General features: G+C 40.7%; 2 protein-coding genes across 2 annotated transcripts; both read left to right on the forward strand.

Annotated features, from left to right (window-relative positions):
• The first annotated feature begins 867 nt into the window (after positions 1–867).
• On the forward strand, positions 868–5,981 carry LOC111665957 (5,6-dihydroxyindole-2-carboxylic acid oxidase). Its single transcript, XM_023421123.1, has 7 exons — positions 868–1,432; positions 1,826–2,148; positions 3,489–3,693; positions 3,782–3,949; positions 4,039–4,218; positions 4,343–4,489; positions 4,606–5,981. Exons 1-7 carry the CDS (start codon positions 1,078–1,080, stop codon positions 4,791–4,793), a joined length of 1,566 nt encoding a protein of 521 aa, XP_023276891.1. The 5' UTR covers positions 868–1,077; the 3' UTR covers positions 4,794–5,981.
• Positions 5,982–6,407: 426 nt separating this feature from the next.
• On the forward strand, positions 6,408–11,175 carry lurap1l (leucine rich adaptor protein 1 like). Its single transcript, XM_023421062.2, has 2 exons — positions 6,408–6,918; positions 9,664–11,175. Exons 1-2 carry the CDS (start codon positions 6,700–6,702, stop codon positions 10,051–10,053), a joined length of 609 nt encoding a protein of 202 aa, XP_023276830.1. The 5' UTR covers positions 6,408–6,699; the 3' UTR covers positions 10,054–11,175.
• Positions 11,176–25,699: the final 14,524 nt, after the last annotated feature.

Below are 25,699 nucleotides of genomic sequence, written 5' to 3' on the forward strand. Positions count from 1 at the left end.
CCTGATGTATCTGATTAATCTTTTACTCATTTGAAAAATACAGACACAATAGAAAGAATTCTGAATTCCTAGAAGATCTCTTTTTGTGGAATAAATTCCTTTCATGCATCCGTGTCTCACATGCTCGTGGCCTCAAAAGCAGCCTAGAGCTTGGCAAAAGGAGGAGGTGGGAGAGTGAGAGAGGCCTTCCTGAGAAGTCAAATGACCTGAAATATGATCACTTTAACAAACACATGAACCTTTGAGGCTTAATCAAGATTAGATGCTGGTATTTTATACAGTGGGAGGAATTTTTTTAATATACTGGAATAACCATGCTATTCTAAATGGCATTAGATGGATCTTCAGTAATGGACAAATGTGAGAGTTTACAAGTGTAATAGTAGATAATGTAAACAAGACCCATACTGTATTTCAGAGTGTGCTTGCAGCACCGAATTGATTATTTTAATTCCACAAAGTTGTACTTTTGTGCCACAGGCTGTATTTATAAACCTCTATGACTTCACAACAAATTAATTTTCATACAGTGTTCATAAACCCGTGCTGAATCGTTACAGTCCACGTACACGCATTAAAGTTTGTGGGTATTGTAGTCATTCATCACAATTTGCGTTTTAATCTGAAAAAATTTTGTCATCAATTAGACTTCCTGACATTTAATATTGGGCTCGTTTAGGCAACTGCAGAAGTCCAGTGAGTCTTTAGAAGAATAATAATGTGCATGACCGGATCACACTACCTTCATTCCCTCCATCCCCAGTAGGAAATATGATGTTATGTGATGGGATCACGCGGGAGTCAGAAATCCGGGTAGTCATGCGCTAATCCGGTATTTAAGGTCGATGGTTCGCTGCTTTTGGGGGAAATACAAGCAGGGGCCTGGGCGCATGGGAGGGGAAGTTTCATACACACTCAGTTGACAGAGAAAGTAATTACTCAAGTGCTGAAAGTGATGCGCGTTCATTTTCGATAAAGTGTTAACTGAAGTGTATATCAGCAGAAAAATATCCAGGTGCTACTACAGACTCTGAATCAGCTGCAGCCGTGCGTAAAATTTGGTAACCGATTTGGATAATGTGGCGGTGCTGCTTTTTGGTGCTTGTGGGCGCGGTGGCCGTGAGCGCTCAGTTCCCCAGAGAGTGTGTGACACCCGAGGTACTCCGGAGTGGACAGTGCTGTCCGTCACCCTCTGGACTCAACAACGACCCGTGTGGATCGAGCACGGGACGCGGACAGTGCGTGTCCATCTCGGTTGACGCGCGGCCGCACGGGCCTCAGTACCCCCACGACGGACGGGATGATCGGGAACGATGGCCCATCCGTTTCTTCAACCGTACTTGTCAGTGTAATGGGAACTTCAGCGGTTACAGCTGCGGCCGCTGCAGACACGGATGGACAGGGCCCAACTGTGACCAGCGAGTTTCTGTTGGTAAGTGATCAATATTAGTATCGATTATTTATTAAATCTCTTCATAGAAATTTATAAAGTCAGCTAGCAGATCCAGGGGGGGTCGCCGCCATTGCTCAGTGCCACTTCAGCACTCCTTAAAGACACCACACTGATTAGCTGGTTTTGGCCCATTTACCAGGATTTCCGTTTCGATCACACGAAGACAGACGATTTTAGAAAGATTCATTCAAATTAGGGCACCATGAAAAAAGTCGAATTACCTCTGAAATAGTTAAACCCCGAAATGTAGAAACGATGATGATGAAATGATCAAAACTGCCTGTTACGCACATTCTTTCCTCGGTCATTAAAAACCGATTTCCAGATGACTGATTTGAGTTGCTCCTATTTTTCTCTTCTATAATCCCACAGTAAGAAGAAACGTGATGCAGCTCAGCGCGGACGAGAAGCGTGCGTTCGTGAACGCGCTGGACCAAGCCAAGCGCACCGTGCACCCGGACCTTGTGATCGCCACTCGGCGCTATACGGAGGTCTTCGGGCCTGACGGCAACACCATGCAGTTTGAGAACATCACCATCTACAATTACTTCGTGTGGTCCCACTACTACTCTGTCGGCAAAACCTTCCTGGGTGCCGGACAGGCCAGTTTCGGGGGAGTGGACTTCTCACATGAGGGGCCCGGGTTCGTCACTTGGCACAGGTTCCACCTGCTGCAGCTGGAGAGAGACATGCAGGTGAGATTTGTATATAGAGTAATAGCACTATAATTATTTACACAACAGTTCTGTTAAAAAACAGTTGTGATGTTGATTGGGTGTTTGATGATAAAGAAATTATTGTAATTGATTTGTTTGTGGTTGCCTAGGGGTAATCGTCACATGACTAGTTTACTTTTAATTTACCGACTAATGGCCTACTTCAGCACATCTGTTGTTTTTCCCTTCTTGTTTGTTTTGTGTAATGCGTTTCCCCACAACTGTATTGGCGAGGAAATTACAATTGACGGCGCAGTTTCACGCCTTCATACCCGAGCACCGCACAAAATGGGATTTTAAGCGTTTTATGGACACAGATTCGATTTGATCAGCACACCATCGGTTTGGAGAAAACAGCAGTAGGCCTGTTTTTTTTCTGCTCTATTGAATAAGCACACTGACAGGCACAGTTTGAGGGGAGGGAGTGGCTCATTTTCAAGTCAAGATCAAGATGAACTACATCAACTAAAATGAGTCAAAATGCCCCAGCTTCTTGTCCTGTTACAACTAAATCCTGTCTGGTTTTAGTGTCCTGGATTTTTTAATAATGCAGTGGATTATTTTGCTCAGAAACAGGTGATGAAAAATATCTGGCTTCAGTTGAACAGCTCACTCTTTTCATGTGTGTTAATGGCTGGCTTCAAGAGCAGCAGTTAGGATCCATTAGTGCTTTTTGGATCAAAAGTTGTGGGATTTCAGGATGGGATTTGGTCATTTAGCCATGGTTTTTCAAAGGTAGGAACGGTAAGTGATTCACAGGTGTGAAAAGAGTTAGTTTTCCCTTCAGCTTGATGAATAATTTTACTTATAAATTCTGTATTGAGACATGTATAACTTTACCTATATATGTTGTATATATCTCAGTTATACTAACATGTTATATATAGTATATAAGTTTTTGCACTAGGTTATCATTATGTCAATCATGACTTTATACTAATCCGTTTTCTGCCCTGGTGGCACATGCATTTTGTGTTGTTTAAATACTGATATATATGTTGCATATAAAGATTCCTCAATGGCTTATTCGTGCATGGTCAACAGCTATTGTGTGAAACAGCAAATCGCAATGTGTGAATAAGATAACCAGTTTATCTGCTGCCTTATGACACCAGTATTAAATGAGACTTCATGGATACTTGGACCCAAGGGGATTGCAATATACTTTTGGCAGCACAATACAAATAAAGCCCCCAGCAAACTCTGGGAAGCTTATATTCCTGCTTAAAGCCTTGGTGCTCTGGTTCTGGTTCCCTGCCCTGATCTTCACATTCACAAACACTAACCCAGCCATCCTTTCATTTATATGTAACAACTAGGATATGCTGCAAGACCCCTCCTTCGCCCTGCCCTACTGGAACTTTGCCATCGGTGGAAGCACATGTGACATTTGCACAGATGACCTAATGGGAGCCAGGAGCAGTTTTGACATGAATTCCCTGAGCGCTAACTCCATCTTCTCCCAGTGGAGGGTCATCTGTGAGAGCGTAGGAGACTACGACACACTGGGAACCATCTGCAACAGTAAGACTATTGCTCTTTTACCATGTGATGTTACAGTGGTCCTCTTTATTCTCTTGCTATACTCTGTCTCTTATTTATCTCCTTCCAGACACTGAGACATCTCCCATCAGGAGGAACCCAGCAGGAAATGTCAACAGGCCGATGGTCCAGCGTCTCCCAGAGCCCAAGGATGTGGCGGACTGTCTGCAGGTTAACACTTTTGACACACCGCCGTACTACTCCACCTCCTCTGAAAGCTTTAGAAACACAATTGAAGGTGAGTGGCGAACAAGGTATTTCTGCCTCTGCCTGTCTTACATCCAGTGTTCCTCCGTTTTCTTATGCATTTTCATGTTGTTTTGGCAGGCTACAGCGCCCCCCAGGGGAACTATGACCCTGTGGTTAGGAGCCTCCACAACCTGGCCCATCTGTTCCTAAATGGGACAGGAGGTCAGACCCACCTTTCACCCAATGACCCCATCTTTGTCCTGCTGCACACCTACACTGATGCCATCTTTGATGAATGGTTGAGGAGACACAGTCCAGGTGTTTTTATCAACAAAATCTAGTTTAAAAAAAAAGACATTTGTTCTTGTTCTTTTCTTCATGCATTTTTAATCTGTTGATAGAAGGATGAGCATGTGGGCTAACTTGAATTATTTCTTGACAGGTTCGGCAGTGTATCCTGAAGAAAACGCCCCCATTGGTCACAACAGGGCCTACAACATGGTGCCTTTCTGGCCTCCAGTGACCAACGCTGAGATGTTTGTTACTGCGCCTGAAAATCTTGGTTACTCTTATGAAGCTCAATGGCCAGGTATGCATTTTGGATTACCTCTAGTACCATCACATTTTTGTGGGGCTGCTTTCAATCTTGCCGCTGAATGAATGCAGATGACGAGGGTACTAATCATCTACTTCCAACTTTTCTAGGTCAAGCTTTCACTATGACTGAAATCATCACCATGGCAATAGTCGCTGCCCTTGTGGTTGTTGCAGTCATTTTTGCTGCCACCACATGTGCCGTGCGTGCCAAATCTTACAAGATGGAGGGCCACCAGCCTCTGCTCGGGGATCAGTACCAGCGGTACGACGATGAAAAGAGCCAATCTGTCGTCTAAGATCTGTGTTTTGAACAAGAGCCTCACCTTCGTGCCTCTTCTATTTACATTTGCAATGACACAGCTGCGCAGTTTTTTAAAGCCTGAATCTGTTCTCACCAGAAAACATGTAGACTCTTGAAAATCATGTTTTTATTGCATTCATGTCACTATATCAAAAACAGGTATGGTTCATTTTTCTATAAAAATATTGCTGATGTGAACAATTTACTTTTACATTTCCCATATGGACGTAAATTCCTTTTTAACATCAGATTTTATAATGCAAAGGTAAAAATACATGCAGTGGTCTTTAGGGGTAGCCTATGACTTTGCAAAAATAGCAAAGGCTGCTTCTTGGCAATTTTCAGATTTCTGGAAAATTTGAAAATGGAAATTGTGTTCAAATAAGGTGAACATGAGCAAATGAAGTGTTGGTATGAAGCAATGCCACCAGATGGTGCTCAACTCTGATCCTAGTCAGGCTTTTGAAATGTCATGAAAGTATCAGCAGTGGTATTAGTGCATTGTGTAGGTAAGTGCTTGATGTTTCACTTTAAAGGTGATCAGGTGTAAAGAAGATTCTGATAAGTGATCCAGAATGTTCTGTAACTTTTTGGAGACATTTAAAGTAATAGAGAAGGTAATATGAGAGTAATACATGCAAAATAATTAAAACATAGACTAAAGCAACTACAACTTCAACCATGTTTATAGGATAGATCACTTTCTGTTTATCTGACTTCACAGTCACAGTAGTTTAGTTGCATAATGGCAACACAAGTGATTGACAGTAATAATTGAACAATACACTACCCATGTAATAGAGCCACAACATCCACAAGGGGGTGCAATAGTTCAACCTCTCAAACTGCTTGTGCAGCAATTATTAGGAGAGATATGCCTTTTTAATATGATGTATTACATTACATTGATCCACATGACCTGAAAAGTTAGTAGTAATGAATGAAGATATTAAAAGAAAATGACAAAAATCGGGAAGAAATGTAGCAAATTGCAGAGGGTCAACAGGTTGTAATCCTGAGTCCTTACTGAACTGTGTATGCAGCGTTTTTTTTTTTTTTTAAACTGAATTTATTTGAAACGGTCATTAATGCTATTCTGTTTGTTACATTTCTACTTTTGCCAAAATGTTGTTGGATCTGGGTGCATGCCAAATTATTTAAGTGATTAAATTTGACTCCTATACACAGTGGTTTTGTTGGACTTTGCACTGACATTAATATACTTTAATAAATACACTAAAACATACACTAAAAAGGTAATAATATAATAATATATTTATGTACACAACACCTTAATACATACTTTATAGAATCTATTACCATTTACGGAGCAGACGTGTTTCCTGCGCATTTATTTCTTCACCTTGCATCTTGCATTTGTAAATTTCCTTCAGAACAGCCTGCAGTGCTCACCCCAGGATGTGGAGAGTTTTAGCTCTAGCCATTTTGCCTATGACTGGACTCCCAATGCTCCTAATTTGTAACGCCTGAAAAATATATTCCCTTGCCTACCATATTTTTCACCACACCTCACCTGTCTGGTGTCTGGTTTCAGACCAAGCTCCCTTGTGGGAGGGTCTACGGAGAGCACGTTGTCATTAAGCTGCCTCACTACTGGTCAGGCGCCTCAATGGGGTCCGTTTGTGAGGTCTGTTAGTATTACTGCGGTGAAGTGTGTTTGCCTCAGGACTTCACTCTGAGAACTGCGTGGATAAAGTTGTAGGTAGCACGCGCTTGGTGCGACTTCTTGTTACTTTGAATCAGCTCCTCTTTGGCCGTTGCTCGCGTGCGTTCCCCAACTAATCAGTGGGAAGATCTCCGAGGTCGCAGCTCTGTAGTTTTGCTCCTCTGCCGGGTCCAACCCAAACAGTGAAACTGTGTTATCTTTCTGACAGTCCACAATGGACGAGGATAACAGCGTTTTACCTGATTTGAAGGACATAGAGACAAAATTGGGTCGTAAAGTCCCGGATAGTCTCATTCGTTCTCTTGTTGGAGGAAAATATCACGACAAGCACGATAAATCGGCAGCACCGCATTTAGTGAACTGCAAACTTTGCTCTAATTCTGCGGACTTGAAAAGACTGGAGAGCAAAATGCAATTCCTGAAGCAAGAAATGGTAAGTTTCTTTATATGTATCCTATTTAAATGAACGGGTTGTTTTGTTTTGGCTTTTACAGTTTTTGAATAGCCATAAATAGAACAAAACATATGGTATATGCGACACAGCAAGTTTCCCGACTTATAATTACCAGCTAGGTCGCAATTCTTTACTCTGCATTTGCCCAAGCTTAGTACTTATCTGCAAACGTTAAAAGAATAGAAAAATATGTTGAACACAACTTAACTATCACCATGGCTATTTAGCATTGTAAATTTGATGTTTGCTTTTTCCACTGTACTGTTTTTATCAACAACCCAGTCTGGGTAGGAAAAGCCAATGCAGGATGCACAACAGGTCTATATATCAACATGTGGTTGTAAAATGCAAAATTCCTGATGGCTGTTCTGCCCCAGTTGTATTTAAAAGCAACATGAAACTGGTCAGTAGGTGAGAGCCATTCACACCTGCACACCACAGTCAGTCAGAGCTTTGTTAATGAACCCTCCTCACCTCAGGGAATATTTACACCTCCTTGTGATTCAAACTACTCTGTCAAATCCAGTTGTGCCTGTGTAATTACCTATTCATGATTACATGGTTGTATCTGCTAACACTCACCATTAAATTGTTTTCAAATGCCATGCTTGTTCCATAGTCACAGCACAGCTCCATTTTAAGTAAGGTCACGGAAGGTATTAGGACTCCTGAGCAGATGGCCAAGTTGACCGAGTTCTGCAGACTGTAGTAGGGCTGTATCATGACCAGCAGACTGGCCAATCATCCAGAGACTTTGTGTTGATAGGCTTAGTTTTATGTTGATGTGACAGACCAACTGAGACCTATAACTAGCTCATTTTGTCCTTGCAAATGTAATAACCTGTACCTTGGTTTAATCAACTCATGTTTTCACCTGACTTGTCAAATTTACCATCAGTCATACATTCATTTAATTTTGCTGATATGAAGAAAAACTAATTGACTTTTTAAAATTAACTGAGTGTAATTCCATCAGTGGTTTGTTATTGTTAGATGGCTCATTTCGAATTTGGGCCATCTTGGGCCTTTCTGTTTTTGTGGCTCCCTCACAGCTTAATCACTAATCCAATCAGTTTTGGTGTGCACAAGCCTGGCAGACACATACACACACACACACACACACGCACACAAGTTTTTACATTATTTGAGAGACTGCAATAATCTACAGCCAATCAAAGAAGCAAATGAACTCTGAAATGTGCTTTTCCCCCAAAAAAGTTTGGGGCCAGCTCTTATTAGTTTCATATGACAAATTAAACTTGCTGTTACTATCCACTGCAGACAAAATTATGCAGCACTAATTGTATTTCCTAAACTTATTTTGTGATGCCGACCCACTGGTGCCATCTTATTAACATGAGGTAGCTGTTAGGACTAAAATTTCAATACAACTCCATCTGTTCGACTTCCATGTGTGTATAAAGCGGGTGGTAATACTCGCAAAACAAACACACTGGCAGCATTATGAGCTAAATGGAGGCTGGTTGTAAATCCACTCCAAAGAAAGGCTGTTGTATCAAGCCAGCTCTCTGGAACACTGTACCAGCCCTGTCTGCCTTCATCTGCCTCAATGCATTTTCAGTGTGGCAGGATGTTACAGCTGTTCTGACTGGGTGGTGTTTGTCACCCAGTGACACAGGGGAATCCCTTTGAATGACTCTATAGGCTGTCTACTTCCATCCAGAATCAATGGCATGGTTTGTCATGGCAGGGAGTTAATATATGGTCATACTGTGTAAAGTAGGCATGTCATTCATTATCCTGGACGAAAAGTGTTTCCTGGCTGTGCAGTTACATGGGTATTACAAGTCCTTTTTCCGGTAGCACAGTTAAATGTCTTTGTTCATAACAAAGCCTGATAGTCAAAACAAAATAGCACACAGTGTTCTATCCATGAGAGAACATAAGGAAGCTTACAGTTGCAGAGAAAAAAAAAAACCTCACCACAAGGTCGTAGCTCCTCTGCAGCCATCAGTTATATCACAGGGTTTTCATTAGTTGATGGAGTTTGCTTAGTTGTCGTGGAATTGTATGATTAAATTTCCCCCTTTTTTATCAGGAGCATTTTAACGACTTCCTGTCCATCATGGCTTGAACGCTGATGTTTCTTTTGCTGAAAACAGCTACTAAATAGACCATATAGTGTGAGCAGTCATTTCAGCTGCTGTTTCTAAAATGCACTTTGAACCTCAATGCTGACAATAGTTAACAATGAAAATATATCTTGTTTTGTATTTTGTTCACTTCCATTCTACTTCTGAGGACATGCTTTTTCATGTAGTAGCTGTGTTAAAGGAACAGTTTGACATTTAGGGAAACACTAAGAGTTTGGTGAGAAGATTGATACCATTTTCATTTCTATTTTATATACAATGTTAAAGCTAGCAGAAGGGTATATTAGTGTGCACCATATGAGCATTTGCGAAACCTCAAAGTTCTGTCTTTAAATGTGTTAAATAGTGAGCTTCAGCTGTGCTATTTGGTGCCTTTCCTTACCTTTGGACAGAATGGGGCTTGCTCTTTACTATATTTATGCTAAGATAAGTTAACCAGCTGCCTAGTGTAGCCTTATATTACACATCAGAATGGTATCAATATTCTCATCTAATTCTCGGGAAGACAGTGAATTAGTGCATTTCCAAAAAAAGGTCAAACTACTCCTTTTAACTTTTGATCATCCTCAAGTACCATGACCTAACTGAGATGTTTTTGTTCAACTCACAGGCACATCTGCGAGCCATTGATCTGAAGCTGATGCAGCAGCTTATGTCAATCAACGAGGGCATCGAGTCCATCCGTTGGATGATAGAAGACAAAGGAGGCGCTGCCAGTCAAGATGGCAGCTTGACAGGCAGCTTGTACAGCCTATCAGACAGCCAGGACGGTACCTCACTACGAGGCAGCTTCAGCAGCTTGAATGATGGCAACAGTGACAACCTAGATGGTTTGTCTGTAGGTAGTTACCTGGACACTCTAGCAGAAGACCTCCCAGATGACCCGTCACCTACAGACCTTGATGGTTTTGGGGATAAAACTGTTATTGATGGTGATTCTTTCAGCAAGTCACCACTGAAACTCAGGGTGGAATCAGATGAATACTACTGCTTTGGATAATGATGATAAGCTAGACACGGTGGTTACAGACTACTGAGCTATATTGTGAAGAAAGATTTTTAAAATGTGTTGTTTACTTTGACACATGAATACAACTGTCAGGTTATTTTTCCTTCATGCTTCACATTTTTCTCTTTATAGCCTACCAAATAAGTCATGTTACTTTTTCCATTCAAACCAGGTTCCTTATGTTGTGGAATTACTCACCTCATCAAACCATTGCCACTTAATGTCACTGCAAATGCAAGTGAATATATTGTAACAAGTCTTTATGTCTTAATTTTTTTATCATGAAGATTAATGCTTTTAAAAAGGTGCTCTATTATACAGAAAGACCAGAAGTTATCCAATACCTCAGCAGTTTATTTTTTTCACAGAGTTCTTCTTAGCCTGAAATAACTGAAGAAAGGGTGAATTAAAGCAGCTACTCCAGCAGTTTCCTTCTTTATCTGTGGAACATTCAACTTGGACTTTGTGTTAGGTCAACCACAATCGGCTGATCTAAGTAGAGGAGTAGATTAGGATTTAGCAGCCATTTGGAAAATTGGACATTTAATGCTGAGTGATTCAAGAGCCTAAACTGCTTAAAGTGGCAAAGTGGTTGGTTACAGCAAGTGCAATTTGCTTCATTGCCAAGTTCCGAGCACCACCTACTGTACATGTTAAGCTTTTCATTATTTTTTACTTTAAATGTTTTGACTGATGCAAGTTCCTAAGCTAAACCCGACTCAGCAACTGTAGAATTTAGAACACAAAGTCTTACACACAAGAGATTAGTTGCACATTGAAAGCACAGATGCTTGACTGAAAAACCAAAGCAATTTGATTGTCTTATAGATAATTTAGGCCTGAGGCAAACCCTGTTAACACCAGATGGGAGATATGTTGATGGTGGACATAAGTGAAACACATGTTTGCTTTGCAGGCACATTTTAATTCTCTGTTGTCAATGAGAGCTTTACATTGCTGTACATAAATGTGTTGTTTTTAGTTTTAAACTCCTTTTGTTGATTTGTTTGACATTTGTATTTTATGCTGCCTGCTTTTGAAAACAGTTTTACTGAATGCTAATTGATTTTGTTGTGGAAATGAAATAATATATTTTAATTTTCTTCTGGCTCACATTGTGTTAAGTTTTAAATGCAAAGAAACACTAACACATGGTCTGGACTGTTGGGTTGGTGTCAATTTTTAGAAACAAAAAAAAGCAGTCCACTGACCTTGTTATGGAATCTTAATGAGATGGAAAGTGAACATTATGGTGCTTTCCCTCTGTGGTAAATTTAAGTCAGGAATAATCTCTGAATAATGAAGTCAGACTTTGTGGTGCCCTGTATAATGTGGCATTGAAAATTGCCCTCGTTAATTAACTTTGTCACTCCATGTCACGTTCCTTTGATAAAACACAAAACCAGGAAGATGGTTCTAAATTTGGCAGATGGCTGCTTAGTATATGTGCCATTTAAAATGACCAAGCTATTAGTAGATGAAGGCCATTTGGGAAAATAGCTAGGATGGCATCGCAACTGTGGAATCATGTGCAATGCTTGAACTGAATCATTTTTAAAATAACACCACTCAAAACTAAGACAGACTTGGAGCTGAAATGCCAGTCATGTAGAATATTTAATGGTCTGTAATGTTATTTTCATTTATATTCATCACCCTAGCTTCTTATCTTTCATGTGATAATTGAAATTCCAGACAGAATAGCGGGAAAGTCGTTCCTGGAAAGATGAGAACCTTGGTCTCTTTGGCTTGCAAATGAATGAGTGGCCATGGTGCACAATACTTCACTGGGTCTCATACTGGGATCTGACATTAGGGTTTGGCTTTGGAAAATGCTGCCTTGTTGGGATTTGTCTTCAGTCATTCACGTCGTCCATCGAGCTGTCTCATGGTTGGTTCTCGTCTTATTTGGAAGTAGCATTTGTGAAATCATGGATGAAGGATTTTGAGGATGTATTCTGAGTGTGTGGCTGTTTTTTTTTTGTTTTTTTGCATTGTATGAAATATACCGGGGGAAAAAAACAGATTGGACACAAAGGACACTTTTAGTGTTGCATTAGTCCCATACAGATATAATCGCTTTATCCAGACACATTAAGTGTACTTGTAACTTTGTCTCACTCCAAGTGCAAAGCAGCTTTATTTGGTTTTATGCTGCCTTTCCTTATCTCTAGCTCCCAGAGGCTTTGGCAAGCTTAAGCTCCCTGTCAAGCTGAACCAGGCTAAGGGCACTAAACCAAAGAGCCTCATGAATGGCTCCATGACCTGCTTGTCAGCAATTCAATTAAAACACAAAAAGTTCTCTCAGCTTCTCTAAATTTCATGTCTTAACAAATGTAACCGTGTCTTGACTGACTGATAGCTAATATCCCTTAGGGTAAAATGTTGAGACTAGAGCTAGTGGCCTTGAAATAATTGGACATACAGAACAGGTTCCGCAAGTTTTATGTTGTAATAGGCCTGAGTCAAATTTCCTGAGAGCTACATGGTACACCACACATGAACAGAAGTTGCCTTTTCTTATAAGTGTGCATTTCCTACATGAAAGGGAGAACCAGTTGATACAGCCTTTGTGGTGGAGACAAAGTGCTGTCTTTCACCGAACCATCCAGTCGCATTTGAAAAAAGGAACTTTTTTTTTTTTTCCTTTTGCTCAAGCTACAAGCTTAACTTTGTTGTTCCCTCATTCCAAGCAAATACAAAGTACATTTTACCATATAATTGTTACTTTTGTTATTGCAGAAGTAAAGTTACCCCAAGTTTGTTGAATTCTGCTGTCAGCAATTATAGTCATCCTGTGCTGAGGGTGAATGACATCCAGGCTTTGTGAAAAGCAAACAGAAGAAAAATCAACTGCATTTATCCAGTGTTTGGGAGCAGAGTGCAAAATAATGATTTATTCATTCCCTTTGTTAGTCCCCAATTACATCATTTGAGCACAAATAATTACACTCACGTACAGACGAGACAGCAGCTTCCAGCAGGGATCCATTAGCAAATTAGACACTGGAGTTGGGCCTGTGCCACAAGATGAAGGGAAACCAATACTGTCTGGTATCTGGGAAACTGTCACCATGCTACCAAATGAGGATACAGGATATGGGTTACTGGAGTAGGTTTTAGAGGGGGGATCAAAAGAGCCAGAGGCACAGTGGACCCCTCAGACAGGAAGCCACAGATACCAAGTAAATATATTTTACACAACAGTCAAGTAACTTTATTTTGGTTTAATTAGGTTTTTCTTTCCATGGGCCATTGGGTTTTTTCACAGTTCTGTTAGTTTTCCAGGAACTTCAAATAGACTAGAGAACTCTATAAACATTACTGTTAAATGAAAGTGAATGTAAGTCCAGTGCATTACATGATCAACTTAAGTATGAATGTTTGTGATGGCTCTGTATGCTATACATTCATGCTAATACTTGTGATGGATGTAGCACATTAGATCCACTATCTCAGCCTTATTACATTCCCAGACAAGAGGAGCTCCACGTTGGGAGATTTATGAAGCCGTGGAAAACTTAATAAGGCCTGTCCCGTAGCATGAATATCTCGTTTCGTCTAGGAAAAATACTTAATGAATGTCAAGGTTAGCCACAGTCCTAATGTTGTGCTTCACATGAGATTTTCTGCACTGCTGATGCGATGATAGCATTCAACTTAGACCAAGGAAATACTTCATTTTGATCAGATTATTACATAAGTGGAAGTCATATACCCTATGTCTACCATGTATGCCATGGTTTTGGGGAGATAAAGGCTTGAAAGAAGTTGGCCTTCTGCCAGGCTGTGGAACCATGAATCACGTCTAAAGAGCCTCGTGAATACCACTGTATTCACCCACAAGAAAGGAGACTGGACACTATATCCGTCAGTGCAAATATTGGACTTTAACAATGGCTGTCTCTGCTCCCTTAAATTACTCAGCTGAGATTTAGGGAAACACGCTGAGGAAGCTTCTGTAAACATTTCACGGAAAACATTTGAGAAACCCAAATACAGACAGCGGACAGCCTGAGAACTTACCCCCCAGGCTGGTCAAGCTGCATTCCATTCATCGTTCACAGGGTTATTTTTAATGAACATGGAACACAGGGAGTGCTTTATTATTTAAGCGATTTTAACTACAAAGACTACAAGTCAGTGCATAAGATCTATCTGGTGTTCTATCTGGTGTTTGAGAATCTAATAATTACATCTGAATCTGAATTTGGGAGACACTAAATTTGGCTACCCACAGTATTTGGGATGATGCTACGTGAACGATCATCCCTTCAAGTTGTAAATGAACATAAACACCAATTACAACAACTAACATAATATAGTGCTCAGAAAATAATCTCCCAGAAAGCTACACTCAATTTCATTATCTGCTTGTCAGTTCCAATTCAGCCAAGTTTGAATGTTGGTGCTTGGAGTTCATGAATCACTAAATTAAAATAGGATGCACCACACATAGCTTAGTTTTAGTTGTCACAAATTATTTACACCCAGTAACTGCCAGCTGTCACTTAGCTAACTGAACTAACAGGCAAAACAAACGTTAGTTTCAGTGAATGAGAGTATACTGAAAACGTATTTCTCCATGTATGCATATAGTAGTAAAACAAAGTCATGTCTATTAAGGATGAAGAATAAAGCTTGATGTAATGGTTGCCCCCTACAACTTACTACACCTTCCTACACCTACTTCTTGACAGTTATGCAACAGCTTGTGCTGGATAATGTGAACTTCCTGTTCACACTATTGATTGCTTGTGCTTTGCTAGTGCAAACAATGTTTCTTCCTTACTAATTTACACATTACTGAAGTCTTAACTAGCTGACATTCCTTATCCTTTAATGGTGCAACTCAATTGTAAATCACTAGTTATAGTTAGTGTTAGATAGGAAGGACTTCACCTAAGCTGATGCTGATATCTATTCAGAAAGCAAGCAGAATGCAATCAATGGCTGGTTGTGAAATAATTTTCTATTGAAGGCACAAACTGGTGGAACCAGTCATACACTGTGACCACCTCCAATGTCAACATATTTTCCAACTATTATGATGTTTTCTCATGAAGTTCCTTTACAACCCATTGTGATAGGAGCTAAGGATTGGCTAGAAAGTCATCATTAGTCACAAGAGTGTAACCTTTACCCTGGAGATCAGTGTGTTTCACCATTGCTCCATTTACTGCCAGCGGGCTCGTCACATTTTGCATACCCTGAACAATGCAGGTAGAGGGCATCATAGTGAATCTGCTGACTGATAATTCAAGAGCAGTTATACAGTAAGTTCAATCATAAAGATAGGTTTAACAGGTTGTTATACATATAAGCCATGCTGATAGACTTTTACAGGTCAAATGTATAGTCTAGAATTCTTTACACACATCACATACTTCCTCATTTAGCTCAGTACCTCCAATATTCTCTCAAACCACCTTCCATTCATTGCCTTTTTTTTACCTTTGAGTCACCTTCTGACAACCTGGCTGTGTTTGATGACTCTCTGTATTGGGGGTCTTTTCCTGACCACACTTCCGTGGGCCGAGCCGTTGATCCAGCTGAGATTAAACAGCCGGCTACATCAGCCATGGACCTTCAACAGATAGAGCGGAGAGAACAAAACAAACCTCTATCCCATTTGATCCCCCTCTTTTTACACTCCCTTTTTCTCTCTATATCCAGGCCAGGAAGCTTTTCCATGACTATATTAGAAATCAAAGGGACTTCTACAGAAGGCGCTGACCCTGTCAGAGCTTTTGAACTTTTGCTTTGCTCTTTGACAGCCAAGTTGTTAGTCATGAAAGAGACGGAGAGAAATATGTGTTACAGTGGTTGCTTTGAAGTTTACAGGAGTTGTTGCATTACAGTGTGTGTGATTATTTCAGCTGTGTTGCAAATTTGTCTTTGGGGTGGCCATGTACATGCATTTGTTTTGTGATTTGAAACAAGACAGTTATGCTACCAATAACAGACAAGACAAGCCTGTTAAGATATTCTCACACTTGAGAATTTCCTAGCCAGAGTGGATGAGAAACTCTCCCAGCAACAGGCAAGCCAAAACATCAAAAGCCTTTTCAAGTGTTTCCTGGCAACAAGATGACCCTGTGCCATTAAAGGAGCAGAGCTGGGGCAGCAAGTTGGTTGGCAAACATAGTTGACCAAAATGTTTCCCTGTGGATGACTGCTTTGTAATTCCCTGGACACTCATTCAGGTCAAATGAGGGCAGTTTGGGGTCAACAGGAAAGCATTACAACTGATTGACCCAAGGAGGTCAAGAAATGTTGATCTGATGTCTTTGTGGTGAACTAATGTGGAGAGTCTACCATCCCGCTAGATATTAGCTCATGTTTTTGTTTCTCTGCCTGGAGTGCTTCTCCATGGCTGTATTATTTTATTATCTTAACTGGTGCACATTTGCATTTGGCCACATGTGAGCTAGCTTTCTTTCAAGTCAGGACATATTAAATTTCAAGTGGCTGCCAGTAGGAAAAAGAATAGCTTTCCCAGTACATGTTTGTTGTGTTTACTCCTCTTATTTTACTTCCATTTTTTTCAAGGCTCATAAAAAACTCTGCTGAAGAATTTTGTAATTCACTTGTTGTCGCGTCAAGCTCCTCAATCTGAGGAGTCCTGTAGTCCTTTCTTGAATCTGTAATTTTCTACCCATATGCATTCTGGACCATTCAAATTTGCTCTTCTATCTTCATTGCTGTACACATATTGTCCAAGAGTCCAGCAGCAGCTTGTTTGTCACTATAGAATCCTGATTTCCCAACCATTCTGTCTGCACTCCCTCATAAACTGTCATCCTTCATGGGAAAGAGATGTGATCCTCTTGGGAAAGAACCAATACTTCACCCCTCCTCCCCCATCACTGTCCCGCAAAGGGAGACCTTCTCATGGCATTGTAGTATTCCACTTGTATCAGGCCATTTCCACTCATTCTCAGTCTTCTTCATCTTCTTGATGTTTCTATCTGATCAACACATGTTTCAAGAACCCCTGTTTAACAAATCCAAACAGACAAACAGACAAAGCAGGTCTAGTTCTTCCCTTCAGCCCTGATGCACAAAAGCATGGTACAAATTGGGATTCACCATTCAGGTCTGATCTCAAGCCAAACTTAAAACTTATTTTCCTGTGTGGTAGCCCTGACTGGTGAAAAAAAGGTTCCCAGTGTCATCCAAGTTCAAACCTCAAAACTTGCCACCGAAGCCCTCCTCTGCAACTCAAAACAGGTGTAACAGCACCCTGAAGATTTGGCTCAAGTGGTTTGGTTCAAGAGGTAAAGGACCTCTAATATCCGGGGGGGATTAGGATGCAAAACTGGCCAGGTTTTCTTGGCACCCTCTTAAAGCCGCCCTCATTCAAATCCAAAGCTTCAATGAAAACACAAGATCATTTCTACTTGAGCAGGATTTGGATGACCTCCACCATGGCAGTGTAATTTTAGGAGGTTTGAATTACAGTCAGGCCCCATCTACCTGAAAGTCTGCAAGCAAAAGCAAAGTAGATTTAAAGTCAGTGTGTAATTTTGGAGAAATAGTTGGATAGAGTTTCCTCATGTCGGCATATGAATTTGAATTTGATTTCCAGTCTTTTTCATTTGTTAATGTCTAAAAAAAATCATATATTCATGCTAGAGAGTGTAAGAAAGTTAGTGAACCATGTGCCTTACTTTTCAAAACAGCTGGACCATCCCCAGAGTTATGGTTATTTCCTTTGTGCCTACACCTTGACTTAGGAAAAAACTCCAAGACACCCTTCCCCAACACGTCAAAATAATACAACAGTTTTGAATGAGTTGATCTCAAAACATTAGATATGATAGGACATAGATAAGTCATTTTCAACTTACTGCCAGGTTTACATTATGACCCATTGTGCAAGCTAATGCCTCAATTTATAAATATTTGATCTGTTTTTTTCTCACAAGTAATATTGCAAGGGGAGGCTGAAAATAATATATAAATTACAAAAGAAAATACCACCCCCTCCCCCTTTACTTCAGCAAAACAAAATGAATGAATAAATAAATGAATAAACAACCACATCCCACAAAAAAATTGTGTACAGTCGCTATTTGAAAGGTTTTCAGAAAATTATAATGCTTTGAATATAACTGCATTTTCACATGTCCAGGCTGCAGGTGACATTCAAGATTTTCAAAAAATCATTTTCTTATTCTTCTTCCTTTGCTGTGGTGTTTCTCTGCACCAAACATTCAACCCAGGCATTCAACAGTTGGAAACCCACACTGCTAAAATAACACCGTGCTTTTGTCTTGACTTGCCTCCGATTGCTCCATTCAGCCTCCCAGCCCCCACATACATACCCTGTGGGGATAGCCACCTGTCTTGGCTGACTCCAGGGATGTCTCCCTGGCCTAACAGACAGCTCTTTGTGCTGGAGGGGGGAGTAAAGCCTCTTAGCAGGCTGTTACTGATAGGACTCAGGAGACTTCTGCTGTCAGGGAGCGGTTACAGCAGTGTATTCCAGTGACGTCGTTCACCTACTGTCTTTCTTCTGTCAATAGTGCAGATATTTTTTTTGAATAATGCAGCCTTGGTGGGTTCTTGTATACATGTGCAGGGGTTAGGGTTAATCCATATGATCAATAGTGGCAGGCCAGCCAAGGTGACATCAGCTTTAAAACACACAGTATGGCAACTGTAGAGACTGATAGCTGACCTAACAGTGTTCAGGCCGCTGGCAGTTTGCGTTAATGATTGCCTCTGTACAGGATCATCGTTTGAATCACTGGTGCACCACTCGCTGACAACCTGTCTGCTTATGTAGATAGATGGCTAGATATTCTGCCCCCACCTTCTCTGAGTGCCGTGGCCACATGGGTGAGGATGTTGTACTTTTGCTTATAGTCTAATGAAGACAAATGATCGTGCACATTGCTGATAGGGTACAAGTGCTGGAAGAGCAAGGTAGATTCCCCTGCCTTAAAAACTATCAGCCCATTGAGCCGTGAATTACTCTACTAATGGCTTTGCAGGAACATTTCCACATCCTTTGATACCTGCATAGAAAGAATCCCCAAACCTTCAACATCATTACAATGTTAGAGATATGTACTGAATATTTACGAATGATTGAGAGACTGGACCACTGACCATTTACAAACAACAACAAATTTTTGTCATAAAATATTCTAAACTCAAGGACCACTTACTATATTATTTTCTTGAGCTTTCAACCCTGTCTCACTGCCTCCTTTGAGGAATGAAACATGTCAAATGCCCTCACATGATCCAAGTACGTAACTTGGATTACATGATAAAACATGGTCATATATGGGTGGGGGAAGGTAGCCCCAGTCTCAGATATAGGCTACCATGTGTTTGCTTATACAAATACTGCATGTGTTTCCAAGGTCAACATAATCATCATGCTCCACCTCCACCTCCTTGATATTGCTTCATGCTTATAAAAAACTGGCTCAATAGAATAGTAGAAAATTGATAAATCATCAGTGTTTAATGCATTGCAGCAACTAGCTCTTTATTTATTCACGTTAGGAAAAATAAATTCATGAGGAATCTCTGGATCTTGGCAAGCAATGCGACATAGCAGGGATTCCACTACAGCCCACCTCTGAAAACAGTGGGAGGATAGCTGTGTGGCTGCAAGGCTTTGCAAAAGGCTTTTACTTTTGTTGTGGCAGTGTTGACACTCCATCTTCTGATGGACATTTTATAGCACTTAATTTGTCCATAAGGAGTATTTGTACGTAATGTACAGGTTACTGTTGAGAAGCACACATTTTTACACATTTATTTTATGTGCATTTGTTAAATTGATGTTAAGTTTCTACCTCAACATTCAAAGGAGGACTGTGTTCACGCAACACGAAAGACACATATCATTTAAATTGCTCCATCACAAAGTAGTACAGAGAGGAAGAGTCATGTGAAAGTGCTCCCGAATGGTGTCATGTGTTAGCATGGCCCTGCAGCCCTGTCTGTTGGCAGTTCACTCGCTGTCACCAAACAGAAATGTGCTGACTTTATTACTTTCACAACAACAACAACAACACTGACTGGGCCAATGTCTGCATTTGTCCTCAAAGTCATTAAACAAATCTGCCAAGCAAGGTGGTAATTTAGCCAAAATGAATCCCATTTTCTTGTACTAAACGATGATGAATGGTGACACCGCTGTTGCCTTCAGGAAACTAGATCAACATAGCGAACACCTCTGGAGAGCATTAATCTGTTCAAGCACTTCCACACAGCAGGTTCATGCAAGTCTGATGGAAAGTTTTACCTTGAATACCCTACAGCTTCTGTGTCATGCGCATGACACGTTCCTTCTGATACTTTCTCAGGCATAAGCTGAGTGAATGTGCTGCTAACCAAATAACTTAGGAGTGCTTCATAAGTAGCTGAAGGGCGTTCACTGTTGAGGAAAGATTATCAAATGCCCATACGTGTGAGCATTTAAACAAACTGTGTTCACATGCAGTGTTTGCATTAGTATTTAACAGCTTTGCAACATATGAATGGATTCCTTGGAAAATATCAGAGTAGAGAAGAGTCCTTCTGAGAAAAAAACATGCATACACAAACTATTGTGTTTTCAGTTGCTGTTGGCTTAATGTAGGTGTGACAGGTGTTCAGGTAAAAAATCCACTCATCGATGCTCAATGTTCTTGGAATGCAATTCCTGTTTCATTCACCTTTAACAGCCCTTTAAATTCTTTTCGCCTAGGGTGGATTTACAGTCCAGTTTAAAGCACGTGTTTTTGTCTTTAGAGAACATGCAACGTTGTCACCCAGTTGCATTTCTATCTTTATTTCTAATGTTACCATCAAACAGAGGTATGTCAGATAACCATCAGCGGAATCTAGTCAGAGTGACACCCATGGGTGCTCCATTAGCAGTCGTCTTTTCATTTGCATTGATGGCAGGGCAGATGAAAGCAGGGGGAACATGTTCCTGTTCATTCCTGGCCTGATTTTACAATGACTAGAGGACCTGGTTACACCTGTTTAATGCTCGGAATCCACTCAGGAGGTAAAAAGCCAGTGACCCAGCAGAACTCTCTGGCATCTGTGATCTTCTTCAGAAAAAGGAAGAATGTGCAGTGGCAGCAAATGTTTTAACAGCACAAACCAGACAGGAACCACAGGGGTACGTTCACCTGGCCGGGGACATGTAAACATGTTTTAAAGTGCTGCTGAGGCCTGGGCTCAGCCTCTTGTGGTCTCTGATTTTTTTTTTGCTTTATGTCCAACTATGTTTTTAAACATGTCATTTTTTAGAATGATACTTGTTATTGGACACTTTATGTGTCACATGTTGTGTCAAACCAACCAACCAAAATAGTTATAGTTTAACGCACATTTACGGCTAGAAAGTGGCTGTTCCAGACCAATGGCTGGTCCAGGCTTTTTAATGACTTTTTATGGGTCTGTCTGAGAATGTAGCCTTGCAGTGCCCTCAAAATCCCAACATTAACCTTTCCCTGTATTGTTTGGCATCTTCAAGTTATCACTGGGATGCAACTCAACAGATAATAATAACAGAGTAGCACAAACATACCCTTTAGGCTTTTAAGCGATGAGCTGCTCAGTAACTGCACAGAGGCTAATTTTATGACTTTATCAAGTCTTTGTTTCACTGTATACTATATATGAACAATTATAGGTTAAGTTAAGATAATGGTTGTGTGATTGGAGTAATGACTTGGTAACATGCATCAAAGGCTGATGAAAGCTCTCTGGGATGACAGGTTTGAATGTGCCAAAACAATTTTCTCATTTTTCGAGAGCTGACAGCTTCAAATGACGTATGTATCACCCCACTTTAAAATTCACAATTGTAACCCAGTCTTAAGGAGGGGTGAAAGCCCGGGTTGTAACTCTGGGAATGATAACAGGGGCTCTAAAAATGTCATCCTCTGAATAATAAAAGGAGCCACGCATTAATCAAAAGTTAGACATTCAAGTCAAAGCCTGAGTAAGTACCACTTTCAGAAAAAGATTATTTACGGTACGTCAATTAATTTGACACTCGTTTCAGTGTAATGGCACAGGCAGGTTTTCTCAACGAAGATGGAAAATGAGTTCAAACAGCAGCGAGCGCCTTAGGCTTCAATGGGTTTTTTTCACTGGTTTATTTTTCCATCCTGCCTTAAAAATCAATAGGATACGTTATTTTTAAACCAGCGGTGCAGAGAAATGGCAGTCAATAATACAGGCAATTAACAAATGTGGAGCAAGCACGCTGCAGTGGTATGATACAGTACTGGCATGGCTCTAGTGTCGGTTGGTCCACCACTTTGGTTCACATTGATATGTTATTAACTACTGGATGAAAAGTTTGTACAGATAGTCATGGACAGCAGAGGAAGAATCCTACTGCCTTTGGTGATCCCCTGACTTGTTATTTGGTGTCACCATAAAATTGACAGTCTTGGTATTTAGTGAAATGTCTTGACAACTATTGGTTTGATTGCTGGGAAATTTGTTGCAGATATTGAAGGAGGATGAATCCTAATGACTTACGTGATCTGCTGACTTTTCGTCTAATGTCACCAACACTTCTCTTCAGTGAAATATAACATATACTAGATGAATTGGCAAAATATTTGTACAGACATTTGTGTTCCACTGAGGATACCACCTGATCTTCAGACTTTTTCCTGTAGCACAAGAATGAGGTTCCAATTTCTGGTTTTGAGTGAAATGTGTCAACAACTGTTGGATGGAATGCCCTAAAATTAACTACAAATGGGAATTATAATAACTTTGGTGATCCTCTGACTCTCTCGATAGAACAACCAGTGGGTTAAAATTTCTTATGACAAAATACTTGGAAAACTAATGTCAGTCTCCACCTCAGCTGAATGCTGAAAGCTTATTTGCAAGTCTTTGCATGCTAAGATGTTAAACTAAGATGGTAAACATGGTAACCTTATACCTGATAAACATTTGCATGCCGGTATTGTCTCTGTGAGGATGTTAGCTGATGTTAGCATTAAGCTCAACGCACCAGGGCGTTCTATATTTGACTTCTTGAAGTCCTATGTCTATATTTTCTCTCCATGAATGCTGGTTCAACAGCCCTGCAGCCACATCCTCTCACGAGGTCAGATATGTGCACCTCTCACAAGCAAACAAAGGTGACTCTTCTATCCTCAACTCTACAAACATTTCCTAGCAACTGTGTCACCACATTACTTTACACAGAGCTCATAAAGTGATGATTACACTCTCTGCCTTATCAGGCCGCGGCCGTGGTGATGTAATTTGAAGCTGTAACTGAAATGCAAACATTCCAAGAGAAACACACATGGCGTGTTTAAGACAAGAGGTGGCCTTAAAGTGAAATAGCTTCCTGTTATCAGGCGAAGGGTCAGACAGAGATAGACTGTAGTTTAGATGGATGGGTCATTAAAAACTTGTCTTGTCTAGTGTGTCGTTATAGTCTCAGCTGAGTAGACTGTTTGCATTGCTAACATGTAATAACGACAGTTAAGTGTTCAACACTAAACATTTAATGTCAGTGTTTGGTGTTCCCTCATTGAACATGTGCTCTGTTGTCTGTGTAAACACACTCCTCAGCCCTCACACTCCACTTTGTGCAAACACACCAAAGGTGAGGAGGAAATCCAATCCTGCATGATGTCATCGCTGCTTTGGTTAACTCCCAGGTTTATTTTAACAGTCAAGGAACGTGAGATTGTCTGCTGAGCTGTGGCTGAGGAAAAACCTCGCTGTAAATCATGAGAACATCCCGCTTCCTGTCTGCAAAGTATGACTCTGGCATAATTTCAGGTTGTGAAGGACAAGGAAAGTATGTGTTTGTTTGTATCTCAGCTGCGTACTCAGAAAAATATAATAGTTAGCATCTAAATAAAGGAGGATAGTTATATGTCTCTTTGTTTGTTCTGGAAACAAGACGCCAAAGCGAGATATGTAAAACTAGAGTAAACAAATGACACGTCTTATAGGGAAGGCTGGGTAAAATTTATCACACAAATGCGTTTTGTTCATTCTACCAGCAAGTAATTCCCCACTCCCGGTTTGAGTTGTAAGACGTGTTTACCAGTCTGAGGTCATATTCCCCTTAAGGTTTGGACTCATTTCTCATTGTCTGTGGTTATTAATCATCACTTCAATAAATCCTAATCGTACTTGCGTATAAAAACTAGGAACTGGCTTAATGAGTTTCTTCTCACATTCCAATCTTTATTAGTCATTTCATTTGCAAATTAGTTCAAGATAGAAATGTTCATTGAGATAAATGTTCTTGGCTTTTGGCATGTTTGTCTCCAGTGGATGAATTCTGATGTCACCAACAATCACCAGCCAATTTGTCTACAGTTACACCATTGTGTTGAGAGGAAGGACAGTTAAAGAGCAACTAATGTGTGCTGACTCAGACAGTGCAGAGGATTGTGCACGCCTGTGATGTGCTAATCTTTCTGACAGCTAAGTCAAGACTTGAGGCAACAGAGTCACGGTGCAGGAAGGTCAAATGACCTCAAAGCTGGTGAAGGGGAAGTATTGTCTTCTTGTAGAGCAGTGCATTCATCTAGCTGCAATTTTACACCACTGCCGCAGTGGAAATTCAATTATGCTTGCTCGTGTGCGTATGCAAGAATGTGTCATTGTGAGGGAAGGCTTGGAAAGATGACCTTTTAAGACCCTCTGTTGTCTAAGACAAAAAGAAACTCACCATGAAAAGGTGATGCCTGATCCATGCAAAAAGATATCAGACTCTGGTGCATGACGTTGGAGAGTCCACAAAGCAGATCAGGTGCTCGGTAGATGAATGATGTAGGCAGTAACTGTGAAGCATATTAAAAATTTCAGACACAAAACAGTAAATACAAGCGCAACTGCTTGTATGCGCTTCATTTGTGTTGGTGTTATTATTTCCACCACTTTGTCCCTATTTGCTCTGTGATATTAAAAAAATAAAAGAGCAAACCCTTGCTAGCCAGTCAAACATGCACAATGGTGTCCCATTAGGCATGAGTCATCATGGCCCCATCATCAACTATGGGTTTCCGTTTGCTTAACCTCTTGATAGCCAGTGTGGAGCTAGCATGAGTCATGATAATACTGGCTCTGAAATGTTTGGACATGCGACGACAAGCTTATTTCACAGGCTGCATCTAAAGCCGCATTAGTTATGCAGCTGACATTTTGTAATGCAACAGGATGTAAACAGTGCCTTTGTCATAACTCTTGTTTATGAGGTCAACAAAGAAGTCTTGTTCATGGGAAAATCCCATGTAAATGCACATAGGCTAGCTTGGCAGCTTGATAATTCTGTCCTTTTAAGTGATTTAGCTTTGGCACCGTCACAGAAAAGTTACACCATTTGCCCACATTCAAGTGGAGCATGACTGTGCAGTGGCAACATCTGATCTCACATCTAAGGCTTGTTCAGGCAAACATTGTGTAAACCAACCTGCGTCCCCTGATCCTGGAGGGAGGCTGGGTAACCTCTAAACCCACTGGGACCATTAAAACAACAGGTGCTTGGTTGAAGGCTCAGCTGTTGAGTGCAGGCTGCAGCTAGCTTGTTGTTTAGCTAGCAGCAGCTGCAGGTAACAGTGTGGTTCTCGACCTTAGGAGCCCCCCAACACTTGAGCATGTGCATTTCTTCTATGAA

Source organism: Seriola lalandi, unplaced genomic scaffold, assembly GCF_002814215.2.
Source record: "Seriola lalandi dorsalis isolate HSWRI2012SDOR001 ecotype SW California unplaced genomic scaffold, Sedor1 jcf7180002054663, whole genome shotgun sequence".
Classification (NCBI taxonomy): domain Eukaryota; kingdom Metazoa; phylum Chordata; class Actinopteri; order Carangiformes; family Carangidae; genus Seriola; species Seriola lalandi.

Excerpts from the sequence above, each read along its gene's own strand:
- lurap1l (XM_023421062.2), top strand. The coding sequence starts at position 6,700 with ATGGACGAGGATAACAGCGTTTTACCTGATTTGAAGGACATAGAGACA. Across the intron at positions 6,919-9,663 it reads AATTCCTGAAGCAAGAAATG|GCACATCTGCGAGCCATTGA; the intron begins GTAAGTTTCTTT and ends TTCAACTCACAG.
- LOC111665957 (XM_023421123.1), top strand. The coding sequence starts at position 1,078 with ATGTGGCGGTGCTGCTTTTTGGTGCTTGTGGGCGCGGTGGCCGTGAGC. Across the intron at positions 1,433-1,825 it reads TGACCAGCGAGTTTCTGTTG|TAAGAAGAAACGTGATGCAG; the intron begins GTAAGTGATCAA and ends ATAATCCCACAG. Across the intron at positions 2,149-3,488 it reads AGCTGGAGAGAGACATGCAG|GATATGCTGCAAGACCCCTC; the intron begins GTGAGATTTGTA and ends TGTAACAACTAG.